At 38.6% G+C, this 23,167-nt stretch overlaps 1 protein-coding gene across 2 annotated transcripts; it reads right to left on the bottom strand.

The window, feature by feature from the left end:
• Positions 1 to 291: 291 nt before the first annotated feature.
• map3k3 (mitogen-activated protein kinase kinase kinase 3) lies at positions 292 to 22,834 on the bottom strand. Of its 2 annotated transcripts, none has more exons than XM_079858127.1 (18): positions 21,457 to 22,834; positions 15,894 to 15,936; positions 14,558 to 14,650; positions 10,685 to 10,815; positions 10,551 to 10,591; positions 10,081 to 10,180; positions 9,759 to 9,872; positions 9,408 to 9,525; positions 8,259 to 8,392; positions 7,232 to 7,305; positions 7,061 to 7,128; positions 6,851 to 6,946; positions 6,595 to 6,756; positions 6,291 to 6,439; positions 5,640 to 5,771; positions 4,600 to 4,729; positions 3,492 to 3,669; positions 292 to 2,573 (listed from the first exon to the last, which is right to left on the bottom strand). In XM_079858127.1, exons 3-18 carry the CDS (start codon positions 14,559 to 14,561, stop codon positions 2,345 to 2,347), a joined length of 1,860 nt encoding a protein of 619 aa, XP_079714253.1. In that variant the 5' UTR covers positions 14,562 to 14,650; positions 15,894 to 15,936; positions 21,457 to 22,834; the 3' UTR covers positions 292 to 2,344. The 2 variants fall into 2 exon arrangements, with proteins under 2 accessions (XP_079714253.1, XP_079714254.1); XM_079858128.1 differs by having other exon boundaries at positions 15,894 to 15,932; positions 21,457 to 21,520.
• Between the last annotated feature and the right edge of the window lie 333 nt (positions 22,835 to 23,167).

The following is a 23,167-nucleotide window of genomic DNA, read 5'->3' as shown; positions in this document are numbered from 1 at the left end:
CCATAATACATTTCCAAAGAAAGCTTGGCACCTTTTCATACACTTTTCTCAGTTCATCACAAACATTCCAAGTCCTATGTGCTAACTTTCCAAGTATAATAACACTTTCCTGCATTCTGAAATACACTACTAGCCAGTGATATATCCTATATCCTATATAATATAGGATATAGAATATATATATACATTTTTTTTAAATAAGTCTTTTATGCTCACCAAGGCTGCATTTATCTGATCAAAAATAAAGTAAAAAACTTAATATTATGCCAAATTTTTATTATGGCTATTTTACTATATTTTATAATGTAATTTATTCCTGTGATTGACAAAGCTGAATTTTCAGCATCATTACTCCAGTCTTCAGTGTCACATGATCCTTCAGAAATCAGTCTAATATGATGATTTACTGCTCTAGAAACATTACTTGTCATTATCAATGTTGAAAACAGATGTGCCGTTTAATTTTTTTGTGTGGAAACCATGATAATTTTTTTTTCAGCATTTATTTGAAATGGAAACCATTTGTAACATTATAAATGTCTTTACTGTCACTTTTGATCAATTTAACGCATCCTTGCTGAGAAAAGTATTAACTTATTTTACAAAAAATCTTACTGACCCCAAACTTTGAAAGTTAGTGTACATCAACCTTTAAACCATTCTTTTTTTTTTCTTAACATAAAAAAAATCTTTCTTTTACACCTCTTCTTTTTCTTTCCAACACTGCAACTCTGAATACATAAAGGTAAATACATCTCTGTGCAAGTCATTTCTAAGTGGCAGCAAATGTGAAATTTTGTGTATACATGTATTTCTGAGAATGATTCAAGGCACTGGTCACTTCCTGTAACAACCTGCATTCAAATCCTGTCTGCATGAGATTCTCTCCGATATCCTCAGGGAAAAAGCAGACGGATAAACAGAAATAGACGCGCACACACACACAATAAACACTTAAAAAAACGAGAGCACAGAGGACTTGTGACTTGCACAGATCAGGTGCGGCATAAATCGCCAGAGCTCAATTTCCAGCCAGAAATAAACATGTAAAATCATGTTGTAGTCTCTGCAAAACCAGCTGCTTTTACAATTCTTGTTTCTAACTCATCTTCTGTTCCTATTAGCACAACTCGGTTCAGACAGAGTCACTATATAAAAATAGATTTATACATAAACATATATACTCGTATATAAAAATGGCTGAACAATGGGATATAAATAAAAGTGAAAAAGGCTTCACATTCTGTGTAACAAACGAACAATTTGGTAAATTCAACATTCATTTAATAAAAGTGCATCTGATCCAAATGAGTCCGATATACTGCCATACGACACTTAAGGCACTTTCTTAATGCGTTTTCTTTGGCTGGGCTGGAGAGAAAACTAATATACATCTTAATGTGCTCTCAATATCTCACCACACCCTAAACAACCGATAAAACGCCTTACGAGATTCCCGATTTGACATCGCATCACTATGGGAAGACTATTAGTGAGATTAGCTGCATCTTAAAGACTGTACTGCTGCTCTCTACAGGACACCATAAGGCACTACGGTGGTACAAAACTACGTATTACGCTTCGTCCAAAGAACCTCTTCACTGTAACCTCATGCTCAAAAAAGAGAGAAAGCTGCTTTCTGTAACAGACTAAACGCTACTTACAAACGACAAATCAAGGAAGTGCAATTCTATAAAGATTAATCAAAATATAAGATTAACCGCAAATTCAAAGCGTTCGAGACTGACGTGCGCAAGACCCTCATTTGTCGAAGGCAGAAACAAACCGAGACACAATTGTTACGCTTCCTTTAACACTAAGGGCCTGTAGTCAACAACAGGCGCACATGGAGATCCAGGGAAACTGGCACGTAAAGCTTTGGCTTCACAACTCTGCTGTGGACTGTATGAAACATTCATTACTAGGAGACATTCTTGATGTCTGAAAACCTCATTCAAGGTGATTCAGACCCTGTTGGCTTCAGAAGGCACATTTGGCAGTTGTTGTAATAAGTTCTGTACTAAGTAAAGCTGTAAACAGCTCAAACAGTATCATGTTTGTTTCATCTGCTCTTACACCATCAACCTGTTTATTCCTGAACTAAAGAGTGTATGGAGGACGAGAGTCCTGTAGCGCCCCCTGCTGTCACAAAGACACCACACTTTTAAACTGATAGAGAATAAACCAGTTTTGTGACCTAATCCAGGCAACAGCTGATTGGGTGATGGCAGGTCACATGCTCTGGAAACATAGATTGCCTTTGAAACTGAGTTTGTCACACTCTTAGATGTTTTTGAACAGGGAAACTAACAAGTTGAAGCAGTTGGATGGACAGTGGGCCTCCTCAGCACAAGATCTGTGAGAAGGGATGTCTGAGCAGCTCCTCCGCACTCGGCCGGTATTTGGCCTCCACGAAGATGCAGCGTAGGAAGTCCCGCGTGTGCTCGGAGATGTGGGAGGGCAGCTGGGGATTGGTGGGCTGAGTGGCGATCTTAAAGATGGCCGCCATGGCCTCATATTCAGCCCAAGGGGGCTTTTCTGTCAACATCTCCACCACAGTGCAGCCAAGACTCCTGTTCACACAACATACAGTTTAAGATTAATGACCCGTTAGGTCACATGATATTTTTTATTTTACACGCCACATGTTTTCAAGTGCCGTCTGTTGATTTTTCAGTAAAGTTATAGATTCCAGATGTTTCAGATTCTCAGATCTCATACATTTTGATTGATTTTTGGCAATTATCTTTTTAATTTTGCTTCAAGTTAATTTATTAAACTTTTTATGGATGTTTATAGACATTTTGTAATTGCAAAATAAGATGAAAATACTGATCAAGAATGTTTTTTTTTTTTTTAATAGTGTTAAGAGCTAATGCCCTACATGGAGACCCAGACAACCACAAACTTTCCGAGCTGACTTTCAGCCAATCATAATGCTCCCCTGACCTGACGGGAGACTGTCCAATCAGTTTATGTCGGGGAATCCCTGAGCAGCAACTAAGCCACTCCCACTGAATGAGAATATGTGCAGTTAGGTTTAAAAACAGGCCTGTTCTTTTTCTCCAATTTTAAAAAGCTTTTCTTTGGCATGTTAAAAATAGGTTCTTAATATTTAGAGAATGTTGCTTTTTTTTTTTTTAACTCTCCGCAACACAGATCACAATCATGTCTGTTTAATAAACAATTTACAGTAATAATTGACTTGATGAGCTCATCTAAATGGTGCAAATTTGTTGCCGTTTATATTACTGCAAGCATCACACTAACACTGACTTCCATAAATCCCAGCTGCTTTTCTCACTCTAGTAAAAATATGCAGCTGTAAGGTTCCCATGATTGAAGATGGAAAGTGCTGTTCCAAAGCATATGCATGTGCTTCTCTCAATCTCAAAATCTCTATGTCTTTATTTGTCTAAAATTTATTTTTCTTAGTTTTTATTAAAAAAAATTTATTTACAAACAAAACAAACAAAAAAACCTGCTCTCACCAAACGTCTGCCTTCCGGCCGTACCCCTCTCCGCTGATGACCTCTGGGCTCATCCAGTACGGCGTTCCGGTAACAGAACGGACCCCAGTGCTGGACATGCAGATGGTCTGAAGCCGCTTACTGGCGCCAAAATCTCCCAGCTTCACATTGCCGGCTGAATCTCGCAGGATGTTGGCACCTGAATGCAACGGAGGAAGTGACCACGGAGAAAGATAGATATTAGATATATTCAGGGTTTGTAATGAAATTTCACACTCACCAAATTGTAGGCAATTTGGCTACAAAACTTAAGTAACCGGCCATTCATAAAATAAAAAAAATAAAACAGATTAACTACGTCACAGCTTGTATATATTATAAAATTTGGACTTCATACGTTAATTTCTTATTCAAACAAAATCTTGTCGTCCAGCCATCTCCTCCCTTCCTCTTTCATCCTCATCACCAAAAATGTGTTTTAGGTGGACAGATCAATACAGTACAAAGAACCTAAAAAATTTTTAGGATGTTGGAAATTAACAATGTCTTTTCTGTTAACCAAATGCTTTTTAATCTTCGCTATTGCTTCAATGCAAATGAACAAGAGCGCCATTATTTGTTGCATAGTGACGTGCACAGTCAAGTAAGGCAGATATGTGCAGATTCTGTGCAATACGCTGTATTTAATATATCATGATGACTCACGAGGTGAGTATTTGCGCTAAATCTGCGCAGATTTGGCTTACACGAAATTCCCCAACAAAGAGAGTAAACATAATAAGTAACATGCCGAATTGGCTAGTGTTTTGACAGCGTTACGCCACAGTTGATTTTTGCCCGTATTTAGCGGGTTGGTGGATGTTAATTTCAAACCCTGGCTATATTGTAGATTTACAAGCTGTACTATGTGATCTAAAAGTATTTGAATATGAAAACACACTTTTTACTCCGAATACTCACTATTCAAATATTACTAATTTTCTACAGAATAAATTTCCCATTGGTCAGCAGTGCGAATTTACAAACAAATTGAACTTTGACATAGTACACTTGTTTCAAATAACTAATTGTTACAACAACAAAAAAAGTGATTGTTTTTGACTATGTGAGGTCTAATGCCAGGCTGTACCTTTGATGTCCCTGTGGACGATCATGTTGCTGTGCAGGTAGGACATGCCCTCCAGAATCTGTCTCGTATACTTGCGCGTCACATTCTCTGTCAAGGCCCCATAGGCCTTTAGCTGGTCTTTGACTGAACCCTGAGGGGTCAAAAACCACAGCACCAGTGAATCACGCTGAACTCTACACAACAACCACAGTATTGCTATCAAACAGGTGTGTGATGACACATTACAAACCTTAAGATAAAAAGAAAAAAGAAGCATTAGAGTGATAATGAAAATGTAAATAAAAATTGTGTCATTAATTACTCATTCCAAACCTGTATGCTGTTATTTTTTTTTATTTTACCACTGGAACACTAAAGTAGTAGTTTCCATAGATGTAGTTTGTCATTTTATATTTGATTTGTGAGTTGCAGCAGAGGTGCATAAGCCTCTGGCTTCAGAAAATGTATATACCGGTAATGATCTAAAAATGCATATATGAAAACATAGTGTAAATGTAAAAATACACTACCAGTAGAGTTTGGGGTCAGTAGCATTTTTGGAAAAAAATAATAATGCTGAATAGAATTATAATAAAATATTCAAATAGAAACCAGTTATTTTTAATTGTAATGATATTTCACAATATTACTGTATTTTGATGCAATAAATGGGTGGCCATTAGAGACTACATTCAAAAAAAAAAAAAAAAAAAAAAAAACTTACCCACCTCAAACCTTTGAACCTTCTATACACTCACTTCCACACAAATATACATATACACATATACATTATAGATAGATAGATAGATAGATAGATAGATAGATAGATAGATAGATAGATAGTGCAGAAGTCATATGGATTCCTTTTTTTGTTGTTATTTTTGGAGCATGACACCCTGTGATCTGTCATTTTATAAAAAAATATTCTTTCCATGAGTTCCATGGAAAAAATAACAGCACACAGTTTTGGAACAACATGAGGCAAATGGAATTACAGAATTTTACTTTTTTGCTATCTTTTGCCTTAACAAGTCTAATCATTGTTGCTTTTTGAAACTCACCCCAGGCATATACTCCATGAAAATCGTGAGGGTCTTCTCACTGTGGTCTCTAAGGCAACCGTAGTACTGGACGATTCGTTCATGGTGCAGGTTCTTCAACAGCTGTATCTCACACTCTAAAGCGCTCACCTCCTGCAGAAAGGGGGGCAAGAGTCATGACATGACCACAGCTGAGCCGAGCCGAGCCGAGCGGCTGTGACCAGAGGAAGCACGAGTGAGATGACAGAGCATATAGGTGGAAGATCAACTGAAAAAATATAAAACCACAACACACTAAAGCCAAACAGTGGATAGGAAAGCACAAACATAATGGTAGCATTTAGTTTTTGATTGTGTGAGCGAGCATATGTGTGTTTGTGTGAAGTGAGGGCATGATCGATGAGAAATGCGTTGTTAGACTACCCCACTTCCCCTCGACTCAAAACCCCCCTCTGCCCAACACACACAATCACACACAGATACAGGAAGCGACAGTGCATGTTTTTGCAATGGCAGACAGGAAAGGGATTAAAGAGTGGGGGAAAAGTTTGAGAAAGAAAGATATAGACATAAATCAAGAGAAAAGAAAAAAATATGCTGATAATCTCAAAGAGAAAAAGAACAGAAAGAGCAAGAGAAAAGGCTAAATAAAATAAAATATGTGTAGTGTACCTTACTGGTCTCTGGACTGGCAGGGTCAAAATGAACCTGTTTTGCTGCAAGTTCTCTGCCTGTGTCCACATCATAGCACAGATAAACCCTTCCAAAAGCACCCTGGCCCAGCAACTTCCCCCTACGCCACGTCACTGGAGCCGTAGGAGCTGCACATGACGCATATAATGATACAACAATGATGAATGAAACCAAACAATTGACAATTTCAACAAATAAATACATCTTAAATGCATCAAAGCAGTTGACATATGCTTATAAACACTACTAAAATGTACAACATCATAATCTATATCACACTCACACTTATGAGGGACTGGGCGGTCCTTTGGGCGGAGTCTGGCCTGAGTATCCACCAGCTGCCAGCTCCCCAAACTCTCCTCACTGCCGTTCAGCGATCGCCGTGATGGCACCAATGTGAACAAGTTTCCATGGGGACGACGGATCCGCGGAAACGTCCGGCGACCTGAGCAGCAGCATTATTTGTTTAAAACATGACATGGGAGGAGCTGGAGTGTGTGAGTACACTCAAATTTATGAAAGGCCTGAGGATATCGCACCTTCACTGTGGTCTTTATGATGCAGGGACACATGATACCTTCGAGGGTACGTGCCTCCCTTACCCACAATCTTATCATTTGCATGGTTTTCCCGGTCTAAAAGAGGAGAATGAGAAGAGAAGAATGGACAATTGGGTCAATGGAAGAGCAGATTTGTAAAACGTTATCAACTGATTTACTGATTGCAGCAGCATCTTTATTGAAACACACCAGCACAGTCCTGTCGGTTGTCAGGGTAACTCTTAACCCTGTGTGTACGAGGTTTCCTGAGTGAGGGGCTACGAAACAAGAGACACCAATCAATGCAAAAAAATAACAGTTACAGGTGTTTACTATTACAGTATCATTCAAATACATTTCCGATTGTATCTGTGTCCTCACCTGTCAGAGTTGCTGTCCAGTGACTGACAACTGCCGGACACTGAGTTTTCTGCACTGCTCCAAGGATCCAGCACCTTCAAATACAGGTGAATTATAAGTTAATTGGACTCAGATGGCAAACTAGATGATTAGGTGACATTATGTAATTTCTGCAGTGGTATATTTACTTGAATTCTCTCACAAAGCTTCTATGACAACTGTAGAATGTGGCATTTATATGGGAACATCGCAAGGTAACCCTGACACCTTTTCTATACAGTATTTGAAATCTATGATGTACATGTTGCTCTTTTTCAACACATACTGGCTGCAAGAATATGCAAGTTACCAATGTATATGATTTTAGGGGAGTACAGTAACTGCAAAAGTTAGCATGTTACCAAATTACAAATTCCCATGATTTGATCATTTATTTCTGATTTAGAGTGTAATATACAGCACTAATAATAACTAACACGGCATATGGAGGGTATATATAAATGTAACGTAATATAATGTTATAGAATATAACAACATATATACTTTTATATAAGTACACTACTGTACAAAGTTTGGGGTCATGAATTTAATAATACAGTCATTTCTTCAGCAAAGAACACATTAAATCGAACAATAGTGCCAATAAAGACATATACATACACACATATATGTAAATATTTCAAATAAATGCTGTTCTTCTGAACTTTATATTCATCAAAGAATCCTAAAAAATGTTTTCCACAACTGTTTTCAAACTTGGTATTAATACAAAATGTTTCTTGAGCATCAAATCTTCATATTAGAATGATTTCTGAAGGATCATGTGACACTGAAAACTGGAGTAATGATGCTGAATTAATTTTAAATTTCTCAATATTACTGTCCAAACGACTCCAAACGTTTGAATGGTAGTGTATATAAAAAATAATTTATATATTAAAATAATTCTGTATAATTCTTTATATATAAAAATGATCACAAAGCACTAAACCGGTTATAGTTTTAAAGCGCCTCATATACATATTTGCGCACGTGTCCTTGAACTCACACACTGGTCACTGGTTTCAGGTATGAACTCCCCCTCGCTATTGATGCTGGTGTAAGATCCCTGACGTGCGATTCGCTGTTGCCGCTCAGGAACGTAACCAGGGGGCGGAGAACTTCGCCCAGTATTCTGAGAGCCTAGGTAATGACAAGACAAAATACATAAAATGTTAAAACTAATAATTTAACAACTGCAAGAAGATCTTTATCTGGTCTTACTGTTAAAGTGGCAAACATACATCTCAGTTGGACTGTAAATGCTGTGATGTGAGATCGAGGGTGCACATATGCAACTATTTGTATTCACATCATGTTTAATTCACTGTTGTATTTTGGTTTCCTTTCAGTCAGTACAGTGATTTAGTGAGAGGGGAAAAACTACCATAATAATCTGAAAATCGGCACCTTTAAAATTCACACGTTAATATTTATATTTTGATTTATATTTGCAAACGGTCATTAATGCCACTGTCAAATAAAGCATCTGTATAACTTTATTTCAGCTATGGCCTTCCTGTTAGACTTACATGCTCAAACAGGTTGCATGATGTAATCAGACAGTAGATTATTTTGTGCTCAAAGAAAATCCGAAATAAAAAAGTCCCATGCTACATGATACACTGTGACAAGGGCATGATCTAAAGTCAAAACAGCTGAGTCATGAGACTGAAGGAAAGTGTAAACAAATGTCTTTTTCTTCCAGCTACAGAGCCTCAAAGACCTCACGCTTTTCTCCAGACGCCCTCACAAGCTGTAACAACCTCACCTCCCCCCTAAAATACACACTCTCTCTATAACAGGCCATTGGCCCACCATGCTAATAATGTCTCGCAATCTGATTGGCTGGGATCCAGCAAACCATTGTGGAGCAGCCAGTGATGGTGGACAGGAAAAGGAAGAGGACCCACTGCTCACAGAGGAAGTCAGAGAAACAACAGAGAGAGAGAGAGAGAGAGAGAGAGAGAGAGAGAGAGAGAGAGAGAGAGAGAGAGAGAGAGAGAGAGAGAGAGAGAGAGAGTGTGAGTGAGAGAGAGAGAGAGAGAGAGAGAGAGAGAAAAATGAAAGAGAAATTAAAGAGAATGAGAGAAAAAAAAAGACCAGAGCAAGAAGATTGATAAGAAAGGCAAAGTGATTTTTCAGTGTGTGAACTCACTGGTGGAGTGGTGGCGTCCTCTGGGTTCTGAGGACTGGTAGGCAGTGCTGACATCACCAGTGGACTGAGAAGTTTTGATGCGAACCTGCTTACTGACTGTGTGATGAGATGGAGAGGCCTGCACACACACACACACACACACACACACACACACACACACACACACACGTACTTATTAAGCATTTAAAAAAACAAGCATTTTTGTGTGTAGAAACAACATATTATGGGATTCTTACATGTACTAATTGAGCTCTTTCTAGTGAGCAGAGATTTAATAATCTGCTCTACACTATTTGTCTTCTTTTCAAATTGAACTGGTTGATATTAACATATATTAATTGTAAGTCTCACATTGCTTTGTTCCTGTGTCAGCAGCATGATCTTGATGCTCTTCATGTTTGAGCTGCGGTCCAGCAGATCAATGGCTTTATCCAAGTCGCCCTGATCACGCAGGGGAATGGACAGCTGTGTGTACAAACAAATGCACAAATACACGTAACGTAATACATACATGTAGTAGAGCTGCCTGATTGATAAAAGGTGCACTCAGTATTTTTCCGTTGCTTAAACATTTCAGAATAAGAAATTATCTTTGGGGGGGGGGGGGGGTATTTTTGCTAAGTGACCAGACATAAGCGAGTGTCAGTGAGTGCATTTGAATGTGAATCAATACCTCATTATTCATATAATGCAGGTCTAACTGCTGACCGAAGAATGTTTTGACTTTCTGCTGGACTTCCTCAAACTGCACAGGCCGCCCAAACATCAGAATCCTACACAAACATATATAAACACATACACACGCCATGCACACAGAGGGGGGGACATCAAACAGGAAGCTGAGATTTCTTTAGATGTGTAATCCGAGGCGGCAAGTCAAGTCAAACACACAGTCGGATCTGCAGAGTGCACACATTCCTGCGAGCACACCTAGCATAGCTGTGGTCTGTCCTGGCAGCCACAGACAAACCACAGTTCTTTCCCTTTCCACTGCGTTACCAGTCTGAGAGCTGAGAGAGAGAGCATGCCTGTGTGTATCTGTGTGTAACCTCTAAAAATCAAAACCCCAGTGTATTTGATCCTTACTTTTATTTTAACACATACATGCATGCACATTCAAGTAGAAAAGAAACTTAAATTCACCTTCTTTCACCACAGAACTCAAACTTAATCCTGACATCCTCCTGAAGAGAACGAAAAAGAGGTGAGGTCACATCAGGGTCATATAGGACTAGGAGTCACATGGTCACTGTTTCAGCTGTATGTATGCGTATTACCATTCTGTTGGAAGTGTTGGCAGTGTTGACAGGTTTCGGTTTTGCCGTGTCGTAATTTGACGCCGGCTGGCGCCTGGTCATCTGCAGGGCCACCAGATCCTTCATAATTGAATGGAGAGCCTGTCTTTCATCTGGAGAGAAAGACAGAGATACAAATAAGCCGATAATTATTTTCATGTTATTGCAAAGACTTTTTAGATAGACAAAGACGGTACACTCATATTAAAACAACATTTATGGGACAGATCATATTTTCATATTAATTTTGAGATTTGCTAAGGATTACATTTAACAGTGTTAATTACTTTTAATTGAAGATTTACTGTAAGTGAGTCTTAGATGAAGGCAAATTTTTATCTAAATGTAAAAATAGGGCCAGGGCTGCACGATTAATCGCAATATACATGAAATCGCGCTTAAACAGATATGGCTTATCGCGATTATGAAATCGCAAAGGCTGCGATTATGTTTTATGCGCAGTTTGTCATTGATGTACGGCTCTGTAAACGCTGCTCCATCTGAAAGCACTGTGAGTTTGAGTCACTTATAACGTGCATTTGAAAAAACAACACGCGTCAAACATCTTTCCAAACATGAGAAGCATTTATGAACCTCTTGTCCAACAACAGACAACATTTAATAACATGCTTTTACTCCAAACTCACTTCATAACGACAGTTGAGCATCCTTCTGTGAGATGATGTGGCTTCTTACACAGAATAAGGAAGTCGTGTGTTTATTAGTCATGTTTAATCAATCAAAGCGTTTCAATCTTCTGTTTATTCAGCTATAGCGATAGGGATTTCCTGGAATGATGTGTTATCGTACTTCTGCGGCGGGGCATATTTGGCGTGTCTGCCTGAGACGCCCTCTGGTGTTCAGATGGAGCAGCATTTACTACCGATCAGCCGTGCTGCACTGACAAACTGCGCATAACATAATCGCAGCCTTTGGCAAATCGCGTGCGGTTTCATTGCGATTAATCGTGCAGCCTTTCCTAGACTCTGGCGGCCCACCACGGTCTAAGCGGTCCCGCCACAGTTTCATGAAGATTTTTTTTTATTATTCTCTTAATAACATAAAAGGTCACTAACATTGCACCACTGCTTTGACAAAGTATCCACCAAACAAACTAAAATCAAAAGTGAAATAAATTTGTGGCTGACTCTTAACTGCGGTCAATCACTGTAATGAGTGTCCTTGAGTGGCTGAATACTTTACTTTAAACCATACGAGATTATTTTGCAGAAATGATAAACTTGCTATACTGTTACAACACAGGTGCAGAAGAACTGAGAGGATGTTCTGCTCTCCTTTGTGAATAAACACTCATAGTCAGACGACTAGACCTGCGTCAATGCAGAGAAGTCTGAGAGAGGGAGATGACCGTGTTTTTGAGATCTCTGTTCTCATGTTTGATGTAAGAATGAGCTGAGTCTTGGCTAAGCTCACTCAGGGAAAATATTCGCAGTGTGTTCTTTGGATGGACTTCACACACCTCCTGAGAGGGAGAGAAACAGAGAAGCCTCGTCTACCCACTAATACTGGGAAACCTGTGTTAGAACATGGCAAATCAACCCAAGCAACAGACTCAACCACTCAACTGTTGAATATCTGTGTGTTCATGTGACCAGTGAGAACATAAACATCACTGTCTGTCTCCATGTTTCCCTCCATTTAAACATCTCCCAACATCCTTTTAATTCCAGACGTCAGCTGTTTCCAGATCAACAGCAACTTGTCTGTCATTTAGGAAGGCCCTGATATACTCACAGCAAATTTATTTTTCGCTCTTCGAGGTAAAGAGAAGTTTGAAAAACCTTTTCAGCGGTATAGTGTTAGCGAACATTCCAATGCCATTCAATTAGATGAATATGTAAATATGTGCTGCACACTTTCCTCTCAACAACAAAATAAACAACAAAAATGAGAGGTGAGAAATCAGCAATTTATGTAGCACTTTGTACAATTGATTGCTCTGAAGCAAGCAGCTTTACAGTATTAAAAATTATAAAGTGTCACTTTCAATTAGAAGTACTTGTACAAGAACTTTTACAACTTGCCATACACTAATATATACATACATAATTTACAAAGTAAGTTTGGGGTCAGTAAGATTTTTTCAAGGAACTTAATACTTTTATTTATTTAATCACAAACAATGCACCACAGTTTCCACAAAAATATTAAGCAACAATTGTGTTGAGCTCCAAATCATCATATTTTAATGATTTCTGAGGGATCATTACACTGAAAAGTAATGATGCTGAAAAATTCAGCTTTCCTTCACAGGAATAAATTACATTTTAAAGGTCCCATGACATGCTACTTTTTGTAGGCTTTAATATAGGCCTTAGTGGTCCCTAGTACTGTATCTGAAATCTCTTTCCATAAATTCAGCCTCGGTGCAGAATTATAGCCACTACAAGCCAGTCCCAGAATGAGCTTCCTTCAGACGGGCCGTTTCGGTGTCTGTAGCTTTAAATGCTAATGAGGAGGAGAAAGGCGGCGCAATGTGGAGGGTGGGTGTGGCCTTGACCATCTTGCGGCAACGGTACCATGCAATGGCACGAAGACACGCAATTGTTCAAGCATTTCAGTTTGACCCAGATTCTGATCCAGATGGAGAAGCAACGGATGAAGAAGTTGCGACTCAACGGCTCCAGCAGGACGTTTCCGAATGGTTAGTTTAAAATATTATGTCTGGATACGGTACTTTATTCGGATGGTTTAGTTATCATCATGTAGCTAACGCGAACCTACTGTTGCCTTTTCATGAGAGATCTGTAATGTCTGTATTTATCTTATTACAATTACATCAAGCTCTGCGATCTTGAAATGCGGATATCGCGCGCGCCATATAACCAACAGGAAAACGGTTATCCAAATAACAAAGAAGTGTACAACACTCGCGTTACAGTGTGTGTATTCACACACATACTTGATGCCGTCTACCTTTACATTAGCGTAAGTAACTGCATAGCTAATGTGACAGCCACATTCTACGTGTAACAAGCTAGGTAACCATAAGCAGTAAAGCAACACACTTGTATATCATTAGTTGACTTACTTGTCCGAGGTGTGTAGCTGAGCCAAAGAGAGTTGGTACTGATCCAGACTTTAGTTTCAGACGTTCAGCAAGCCCAGCTCTGTATTGACCCTTCGGTGTTCATTTGTACATTGAGCAATTATTATGCTTCGCTCGCTCAAAAACCATGATATCTCTCGTGGACAAACTAAAATCGCGTTTTTAGCTCATAACCTAGCTCATTTTCTCATGGGCGGAAAATATTCTCTGGGCGGGCAAAGCAGAGAAAGGGGAGGTAACATTTCTCCTTATAACGTCATAAGGAGGAGATTCAAGAGCAGCCCAATTGAGCTTCCATTTTCTCAAAGGCAGAGAAAGATAGCAAAAGCTCGATTTACACCGATTAAAATTTCTAGAAACTTGGGGACCATATACAGGCTAGGGGAACTCATCTTAATGTTAAAAAACCTCAGAAAGTGAAAATTTCATGTCATGGGACCTTTAAAATACATTAAAATAGAAAACAGTTCTTTTAACCTTAATATTTGACAATATGAATGTTTCTACTGTATTTCTGACTAAAATGCAGTGTTGATGAAAATAGGATGGAGACTTTCAAAATAATTACTGTTCAAAAGTTTGGGGTCAGTAAGATTTTGTGTCAGTAACACTTCAATGAGTTAGAGGCACTTAATCATCTAGCTAAGCTTTATTTTTTAACTTTATCTTTGGTTGAAATTAACCTAATATTATATATTTTTAATTTTCTCTATTGTTTGAGCTCAAGCAATAATTGAAGACCTGTTGAGGATCCATGATATATGATAAAAAACATGAGGACTCACTCATTTTGTCGGTATGAATGTGTGTGCTATTGATTGAAGTTCAGGTTTGAAGGTCCTCACACACCCTTTCCTCTAGTGTCACCCATCAATGGCCTAGAAATGGAACAATATTCAGGTTATACAGAAACTCCTGATAAAATGAGTCATCAGGTGTAACTTAACTACCTACCAAAACAAATGTATTCTGAGCCAAACAATGATATCAGTCAACAGCACAACAACAACACTGACAATTACAAATGTTGATGGACATGATGGTGAGGAATAACAGTTGCAACATCTCATAATGTAGGCTACATCAAACTGAGTAGCGCATCACTGAGAAACGTCCTGCTCAAGTCGTCTTTGCGACAGAGGTTCAGGTTGGATAACTAGTTCTTCCAATGTTTCATCATCGGACTCGCGATCAGATTGATATGGTAAAATCGAACCCATAGTTACGATCTTTACAGTGTGTACAATCGCTGAGCTGTAGGAAGCCTACAGAGTTGAAATTCAGTTATGGTAATTGCCATTTCGTTTCCAATACGTGCTGTAAGCAGTAGACCAATCACAACAGACTGAGCCATCTGGCCAATCAGAGCAAAATAGGCTCACAGAAAAAAGGGATTTAGAAATACTGAATCTTCGGACTGCTTTGGACGAGTCATTTGAGAATCATTGATGCAATGTATGTTATGAGAAAATAAAGATTTTTTTTGTGTGTTTTTTTTTTGCCTTTGATGCATGTAAACCTGTTGTAGGAGACCTCCAAACAAATTAGGAACCTTTAAAATAGCATTATAGGGGCACTTTAAATTTTACTGATGCTAGATGCTCAAAACCCCCATCTAAAATGCAGGAAAACTGAATGTGGAATGTTTTACATATGTGACGGGATGGTGAGAGTATATGCTGTGCATGCATGTTAGTGCACGTGAGACCTGAAGGACTGTAATATGATCCTCTGCTGGCACAGAGGAACCAAGGCACAAACCTTCCAGCCGAGGGGAAATGAGCAGAGGGAAATATTTACCATTTTAAAATTGCCAGATTTCAGCTCCACAGGCTTGATTCCAGCCATAAAAGTCCCTTTCAACAATGCCATACTCCCTATAAACACTATCACTGTAATATTTTCAAATATTTCATTTGTCCATGAATACAGGTGGCTCACATTAAGAAAAAGAATGTGAATCAAAGTGGCTGTACTGTGCATTGGATGTTCTGTATTTTAACTGAGGTTTTGTCTTATTTTTCAAGGTTAACAATGTTACAAATCATTTGGTGCATTACAATATTGCTGACCATGTACTGAGAAAAATTAGCTAATTTTTATAAATAAAGAAAATCTTACCTTGTATCCTTTTGATGTCCTTCAAAGATGTTATCGGTTCTTTCTGGAAGAAGAAAAAAATTGCTTTACCACAAAGGTGTCCAAATTATAGTTTCACATAATACGTTACCCATTTCTCTGAAGAAATCCATTTAACCACAGCTAACCTCTGTGTTATGCATGGAATCTGTAGTGTCAGTATTCATTTACCAAACAGTATGATTTTTTTTAGCTTATTTTTTTCTGTATAAAAATGTTTGAGCACATTTCAGTATTCATCTCTAGTATATTCCACAGACAATAGCAGTGTTGATTCTTCTGTTATAATTATAATTGGGTAAATTATAACTGTCAATATGAGTTCTGCATTGACTGTGATGCAATATAATGGTCATGTACCACTATGTCAAGAAATTAATTTTTATAGAGTTGAGTTTATTGAAAACGAATGTATGTTGTGACCAGCATAGTCAGATTCATGAACAAATGACAGAGTTCAAAATCAAAAACAAATTGAAACCAGTGTAGCCCAATTACTCAAAACATTATTCTTATGAGTTGGCTCTTTTAATAAAAAATTGACAAAGACTAAATTAATCAAACTGCCTTTACCTTAGATAATTTACAGCATTAGCCTAGAGAAAATTTCATATGCAACTTTCATATTCAAGGAAAATGTATACCATATGTTATACGGTAAATTTGTACTAAATTATACAGTTATATTAACTGAAATATACACAAATGAATCAGAATTAAAATCTAATCATTGAATCAGATGGAAATCAGAAAAGACTGTATCAAAAAATCTGTATCAATGCTCAAGCCTTAGTTAATTCAGTTATTTTCATTAAATACAACACTAAAGACATGCAAAAATGCCATATCAAATCTATACAATGTAAAGGAAATTTTACATCCTGAAGAACTCAAACCAGGTGAGCTGTTGAGGGGCAAACCAGCCAATGGTTGCACTAGAAAGTCAGCAAAATCTCATTAGAATGCTTCCATCAGCATATCCTGACCTTCAACAATGAAGCGCTGGATAGGACTGCATCATTCCTAATGTGCTTCACTGCCAGACTTCATTTGACCTGCAACTCTTTAGATCCAATTACACGGCCTGAAGAAGAGAGGACTAACTGACCATTGCTAAAAATTGCTCATCCTTCCATATTTATGGTCAATGCTGAAATTATTAACCAAATGGATGAGGTAAGGAACACATGCGCATATGCATGCGTTTGTTTCAGCGCCTCCAGTCATGCAACTTCAACTGAACCGAGAGAAATTACAGAGGTCATTAATTTGCACTCATTTAGTCAAATATGGGTGGCACCAGGTGGCCTGACCGACTGAACCTATGAACACACGCAACGAGCAGCGAATGCATGCGGCTTAATCTGATATTACGCTATATATACACATGCAAGTCTAAGTTAAACAGACCCTCACCTCACCAGGAACATCATCTCAGACTTTAGATCCCGCTTCTGTCTTTTCTTCTTTTCCAATTAAACCAATTTCACTTCCTTCTCTATTTAAATTAGAGGATAAATCTAAAGTCTGAACTCCAAGACGTAATATTTTCGAGTGGGTTAAAAAATAAGGCAGAGATTCATAACACCAATTAGAATTATTATTTATTTATTTTAGATAGATGATATTTTCAAATGGGTTACATTTATTAATAAATACATTATTAAAATAAAAAGTTGTATTTGTTAACATTAGTTAATGCACTGTGAACTAACATGAACAAACAATGAACAGCTGGATTTTTGTTAATTAACATTAATAAAGATTAATAAATATTGTTGCAAATGTATTGCCCATTGTTAGTTAATACATTAACTAATGTTAACAAATGAGAACTTATTGTAAAGTGCTTGAGGCATCTGTTGTGACAACATGCCTGGACACTTGTTCTAGGGGAACTGCTGCCCACAGAAATGCAAGGTCTTAATCAAATTATGCGCAATACAAGCACTATTAACTGGAGCAAATGAGACATGAGTGAGAGGAGGCAGGTGTGTCACTTCGCCATCGGAGAGGAGAGAAGAGAGTGAGAACTTGCAGGACCGCAATTTTTGCATGCAGGACAGGAGCATCCTGCCACTAAGGCAAACTGGACACTGCTGAACCTGGGAGAATGCCAAGCAAACTGAATCGCATAGCCAAGTTTGATCATTTGAATGACCCAGCAAAACGGGTCATTCAAGAAAAAAATCATTTTTTCTTTCTTTCTTTCTTTTTCCTTCAGATACTGCGATTTTTCTCTACTTGGATGGATATTAGCTACTGAACAAGCACCCAAAAACTGCTGCTTCTGTCTTCTGTTGAAACCTTAAAATGGTTCATGGAGCAAAAAGTTAGAGAACCCCTGAATTAAGGTTTGTAAAACTTTTTCTAATCCCCTCTCTGACTCATTTTCCTTCTCTCCTGCTCTTAATTACCTTGTGGTAAGTATGCATGGAATCTGGAAAGGGGAGAAGGCTACCCACGGGCCCTGACAGCTGGCTTGGGCCTGCATTGTTATGCTTGTATCCCTTTTCCAGTACTCGCCAGAATCTCAACAATTTTCTCTTACCATTCCCGCCTCCAACCACCTCCCGCCTGAATTTCGGCTGTTTAGTCTGTGGCTGGTTTTCCCAGCCGTGGCGCTGAGGCTGTTGGCTTTTGCTCGTGGAGGGGCTTACAGTACAAATCCCCTCTAGGGTTCCCAACACTTTGGAGTGGCTAGACTAAAACTGTTCCTGTCAGCTCTGGGGTAGAGATGACAAGTTGTTCTAGATGGTGGAAAAGACAATGTTTTATCACTAGGTCATGAACTGGCTAAAACCCCATATTACATCAAACATAAACAGATCTGACACCATCTGTGTAAAGTTGTGCAAAGTTGTGATGCAAAGGCACATTGACACTCAAAACCCGTGAGGGATTTTTTCAACACAAGCAAAGCTCAGAAATCACATTCACAAACGTATTAAATACATCTAAACAGGAATAACTCTTTGCTGATTGTCAGTTCTGTACCATGCTGCTATTATCTTCTTGTATCTACTGTAAACAAATGTCTGATTTAAAGCTGCTTTGGTCTCTGAGCCCTTTCTTTATGAGGCAATTCCTAAACTTCTACATTTCTAAAATGTAGACCAGTGTACTTATAGAAATGTTATGTGTGTACCGGTAATTTATGGTTTATTCATTTATAACAGGGATTCCAGACAAGCACCCCAGGGTACTCAGCATTGGAAATATTTCAGTTTTTAAACGTGAAATAGATTTATTCATTAGCGGTCAACTGATACAGGTGTTCAGTGGCCAATGCTGATATCTAGACTCAAGCGGATCAATAAAATGCTGATACATATAGGCCTATAATACAATTCAATGGTAGCAAATAAGTTGTACACAAACTTGCTTGAGAAAAAAAAAAGTACACATAATGTGTGTGCATGTATAGTTCAAGATCATTTAAGCTGTCAGTCACATGTGGAACTCATAAATTGGGGAGATGAACACATGAATCGGTCAACTGGACATAGTCTATTTATTGAACTAAAAAAATCTAAATGATAAATGATTAATCTCCATTTTTTTTGTGCAATCACTTTATCAATTAGTTTTGGGCAACGTTCACATAGCAGCAGAATACGGTTGTCAGTCCTGTATTTAAGTCCTTAATACGGTTGTGTTCAGACAGACACAGTACAGTTATTTACAGGTGTGACAACCACATTCTATAACCGAACTCACACCCGCAAATTTTCAGGACTCAGAACCACACTCTCGGAAAACCTGCGTAGTGAGAACAAAATCGTACTGGACAACTAGTTGTCTGTCACATCACACAGTGAGAGAGAGCCGCTCTGCACTGCATAAACAAGCATCTACACTGTGTGGTTTCGGTAACTTCCAGCAACGGTGATATAAGCTGTGTGTCATCTGAAGGTTTAAGATACGGTCACTTCTCCACCAGAGCTTCTCCTGTCAGTTTTGTGTTTATAAAATATATAAAAGCTGCTGTCAGTTAATGAAGATTTGATGGATGAACTTGCAGCATGACTGGACTCTTGTCATGTTAAAAGTAAGATTTTTAGTTTTTTGGATGTCGCCATCTTTGATATTACTTTGGTCACACGGTCACTATTGTTACTGGTTAGAGTATAGGGGCTTGACTCCCATTGCAGGTAATACAGACGGTCAGGCCCAGTGGTGGCCATCAGGAGTATCTGGAGAATTCCCAGTGGGCCGCTCATAAATTCACTTTGACAAACGCTCTACTTCATTTTCAATGAGCACGGAAATCGGCATATCGCAGGCAGTTCTAGTAGTGACAATGGTATGCAAGTTATCTTCGTACAACTGAAAAATACTTGTGCATGCACAGCTCTTTGTTTTGGTTATAAATGTTATAAATATTATTAAATGGCAAACCTGTGCACGCAGTAAGGCAAGCCACGTGACTTCTCCCCGCATTCTCTACTATTGCTTGACTGATAATAAAGAAACTAACTAACACTGCAGAGAGTATCCGAGACACTATTGTAAGTTAGCTATTGTTAGCTAATGAATCAAAATAAATGTGCTTAGTAAGTGTTTTCCCACTATCGGTTACTTTTTAGCGCAATTTTCCACCGGACAAAATTGCGATTGTTAACTCATGATTTCTGTTCTGTGCGTCTGTGCGCACCAATCTTGCACTTCTATCTACTCCTCAACCAGACCACCTAGAGACTTCGGGTTTTCGGCATTATGTTAAGGAAGGTCTAATCTCGGGAACGCACAAAAAAAATCCAGGAAAAGATTTACTATCTCTTAGTGTTGTGATCCCATGACGTCAGAAAATTGCGCTAAAACACTCACTGAGTTTTTATTACTTGTTTGTTTGACATGACTTCAATAATATTGTCAGAGCTAAATTATACAACAATTGCAATAATATATACAGCATAATTTAAAGCAAAATGAACAATTTCTGGTTGTGTCGATGACCCCGTCATTTAACCTTATGATGTTGCTGTGTGGTCCATAAGACAAAAAAAAAAAAAAAAAAAAAAAAAAAAAAAGGTTGGGAAACACTGACCTTAAGCACTCATTCCCTACTGTAAAATACCAACAATTTGAGCATTCGTTTGTTTGCATGAGTACTTGTCATGCATATGATCGAGTTAATACCAGAACATATAGGCAGGTTAAAATAGAAAACGTATTAAAAATAGACTATACATCAAAACATAATTTGTAATTCCATTTTAATGCAATATCATATTTTCCCATTTCAAATCAAACACATGCGCATGAAGACCTCCACATAAGTCCATGGAAAATAATATTCGTTTTTCTACACGATTTCCAGCACTAGCGAATCAGTTTACACCTGCTGTCCGTCACATATTGTGTGCATATTCAGTGCATATTTTATGAATGACAACAGGGAAAAAAACATGGGCATGTCAGTTTCATTAGTCAAGACTGTCATCCACCCAAAATACAATATCAAAACCTGCAGTTAGGTTGTATACTGCAAGCATTAATAGCAAGAGTAGGCTATCAATGAACCCCAAGTTAAAATACTCACCTGAGCTTGGAGTGAATTGCACGCAGTTGAAGAGGGACTCTTCACCCAGTCACTTTCTGTCCTGTCTTCGGAAACTCGATGTAAATCGCGATGACAAACGTAATAGCAACAGTTAATGTAATATGACTGTCCACAGATTTCCAGGCCGCTGCCATTGCTAACGCGCTTTCAGGCGCGCGGACCCCTGAGGGTCTCCCATTTCATCCATAAAACTTATTCCTCAGACCAGTCAAGAGAAGAGGCCTCTTTAATACACAAAAAATACGTAATCTCCAGTTTATGCTGAGAGAAAGTAGCAGTTTAGTGACTACGAATAAAGCATGGACGTTTTATGAAGCGACATATCTTTATAACTTTGTGAAGAAGGCATAACTACTGCATGGAGAATTCAAAATAAATCTAAATAATAAGCGTCACGTCCAAAAGCTAAAGCAAGAATGTCTCGTAACAACACTAATGGTGCGAATATAAGCGAGTTGCGTACATAAAATCCATTTGCATTAGCAGACTGGAGGAAAAGAAAGGATTTCCGTAATTCTGATGGCTTCTTTTCCTGCTAGGTTTGCAAATTTTTCCCCTCCGTTGTTGTGTCTGGCCAGCTCACTCTGAACGAACGTAGTTTTCACTTTTCTAGTGAAAGGCGAATCGATAACAGTCCGTAAATGTTCGTTAGTCCTGCGCGTGACAACTTTGTAAAGCCAAATAAACCAGAAAATGAGCCCTCAGCTCGATGATTGGACAATCTCCGCATTATTATGCGACAAATGATTATGAATGAAGGCATGTGACAGTGAAAGCAGCATTCATGTATCCACTTTACCGAAGGAAGAGCGAAAAGCGCATGAGGAGGATAACTGCACAGGAAAACCGCTGTCGAAGATCTGGACAAAAGAGCGTGCGCGTTACAGTCAGCGGCGGCGGCTACTTGAACTTCGAGAACAAATTCCCTTTTCCGCTGGTGACGGTTAAAACTCAGCGAAAGTTAAAACTCCGCGAAAGTGCGAGAAATACGCTCCCCGAGGGCCGTTCAAGCGCTTTTGGTGATATTAAGCGTGAGATGAGATGTTTAGGCGACATTAGTCCGAGCATTCTCGTGATGTTGAGGATGATAAACAGCAGATGCTAGAATGAATCTTTCTTTAGCGCAGTGAGTTTCCTGACAGCGAAAAGGCAGTTCGTCACCGGAACACATAAGCTCGCTTCCTTTAAAACCAGCCAAAAGTTCGGCATGTTAATGCCCGTGCACGGATAAAATGGCTTTCACGTTTTTTTTTTTTTTTTTACTCGTCGTCGGTGGAAAAATGCATTGTATAACGTTTGTAATTTCCGTAACACGTTCAAGATGACAACTGTGTTTAAGCACACGGACTTTCTGTACGCGCGGGGGCGCGCTGTTCCTCTCTTTGGTTCTTTCTTGTTTGGTGACGTAACGCGCACACGCACAGCGTCACTGCCGCGCACACGTTTATGACGTAAGATTCAGACGTGAACTTTTTTTCAAAGGGCGGTGCTGTGTTTAGGTGAATAACGTGATACAACAGTAATATACACAACATAACCTTTCGCACTATTGTCATCCAGACAATCATTTTCAGCAAAAATGCCTTACCGTGATTTGTTTTTTGGATTTGTATCTGGGACCAGGATTTCTTTACAATATTAACGATACTTTTAAATAGACATTTCAAATGAAAACGCTGATAATTGTGTG

The sequence above is a fragment of the Squalius cephalus genome, assembly GCF_949319135.1.
Source record: "Squalius cephalus genome assembly, chromosome: 1".
In the NCBI taxonomy this organism is placed as follows: Eukaryota; Metazoa; Chordata; class Actinopteri; order Cypriniformes; family Leuciscidae; genus Squalius; species Squalius cephalus.
The sequence above is the reverse complement of the archived record's forward strand: the minus strand, read 5'-3'. Positions and strand labels throughout refer to the sequence as shown.

Bases quoted from the DNA above. Each gene is read 5' to 3' on its own strand.
- map3k3 (XM_079858127.1), bottom strand. The intron at 8,393-9,407 runs GTGAGTTCACAC...GTCATTACCTAG, and splicing joins AGGACGCCACCACTCCACCA to GCTCTCAGAATACTGGGCGA. The intron at 7,306-8,258 runs GTGAGTTCAAGG...CTGTATTTGAAG, and splicing joins CTGAAACCAGTGACCAGTGT to GTGCTGGATCCTTGGAGCAG.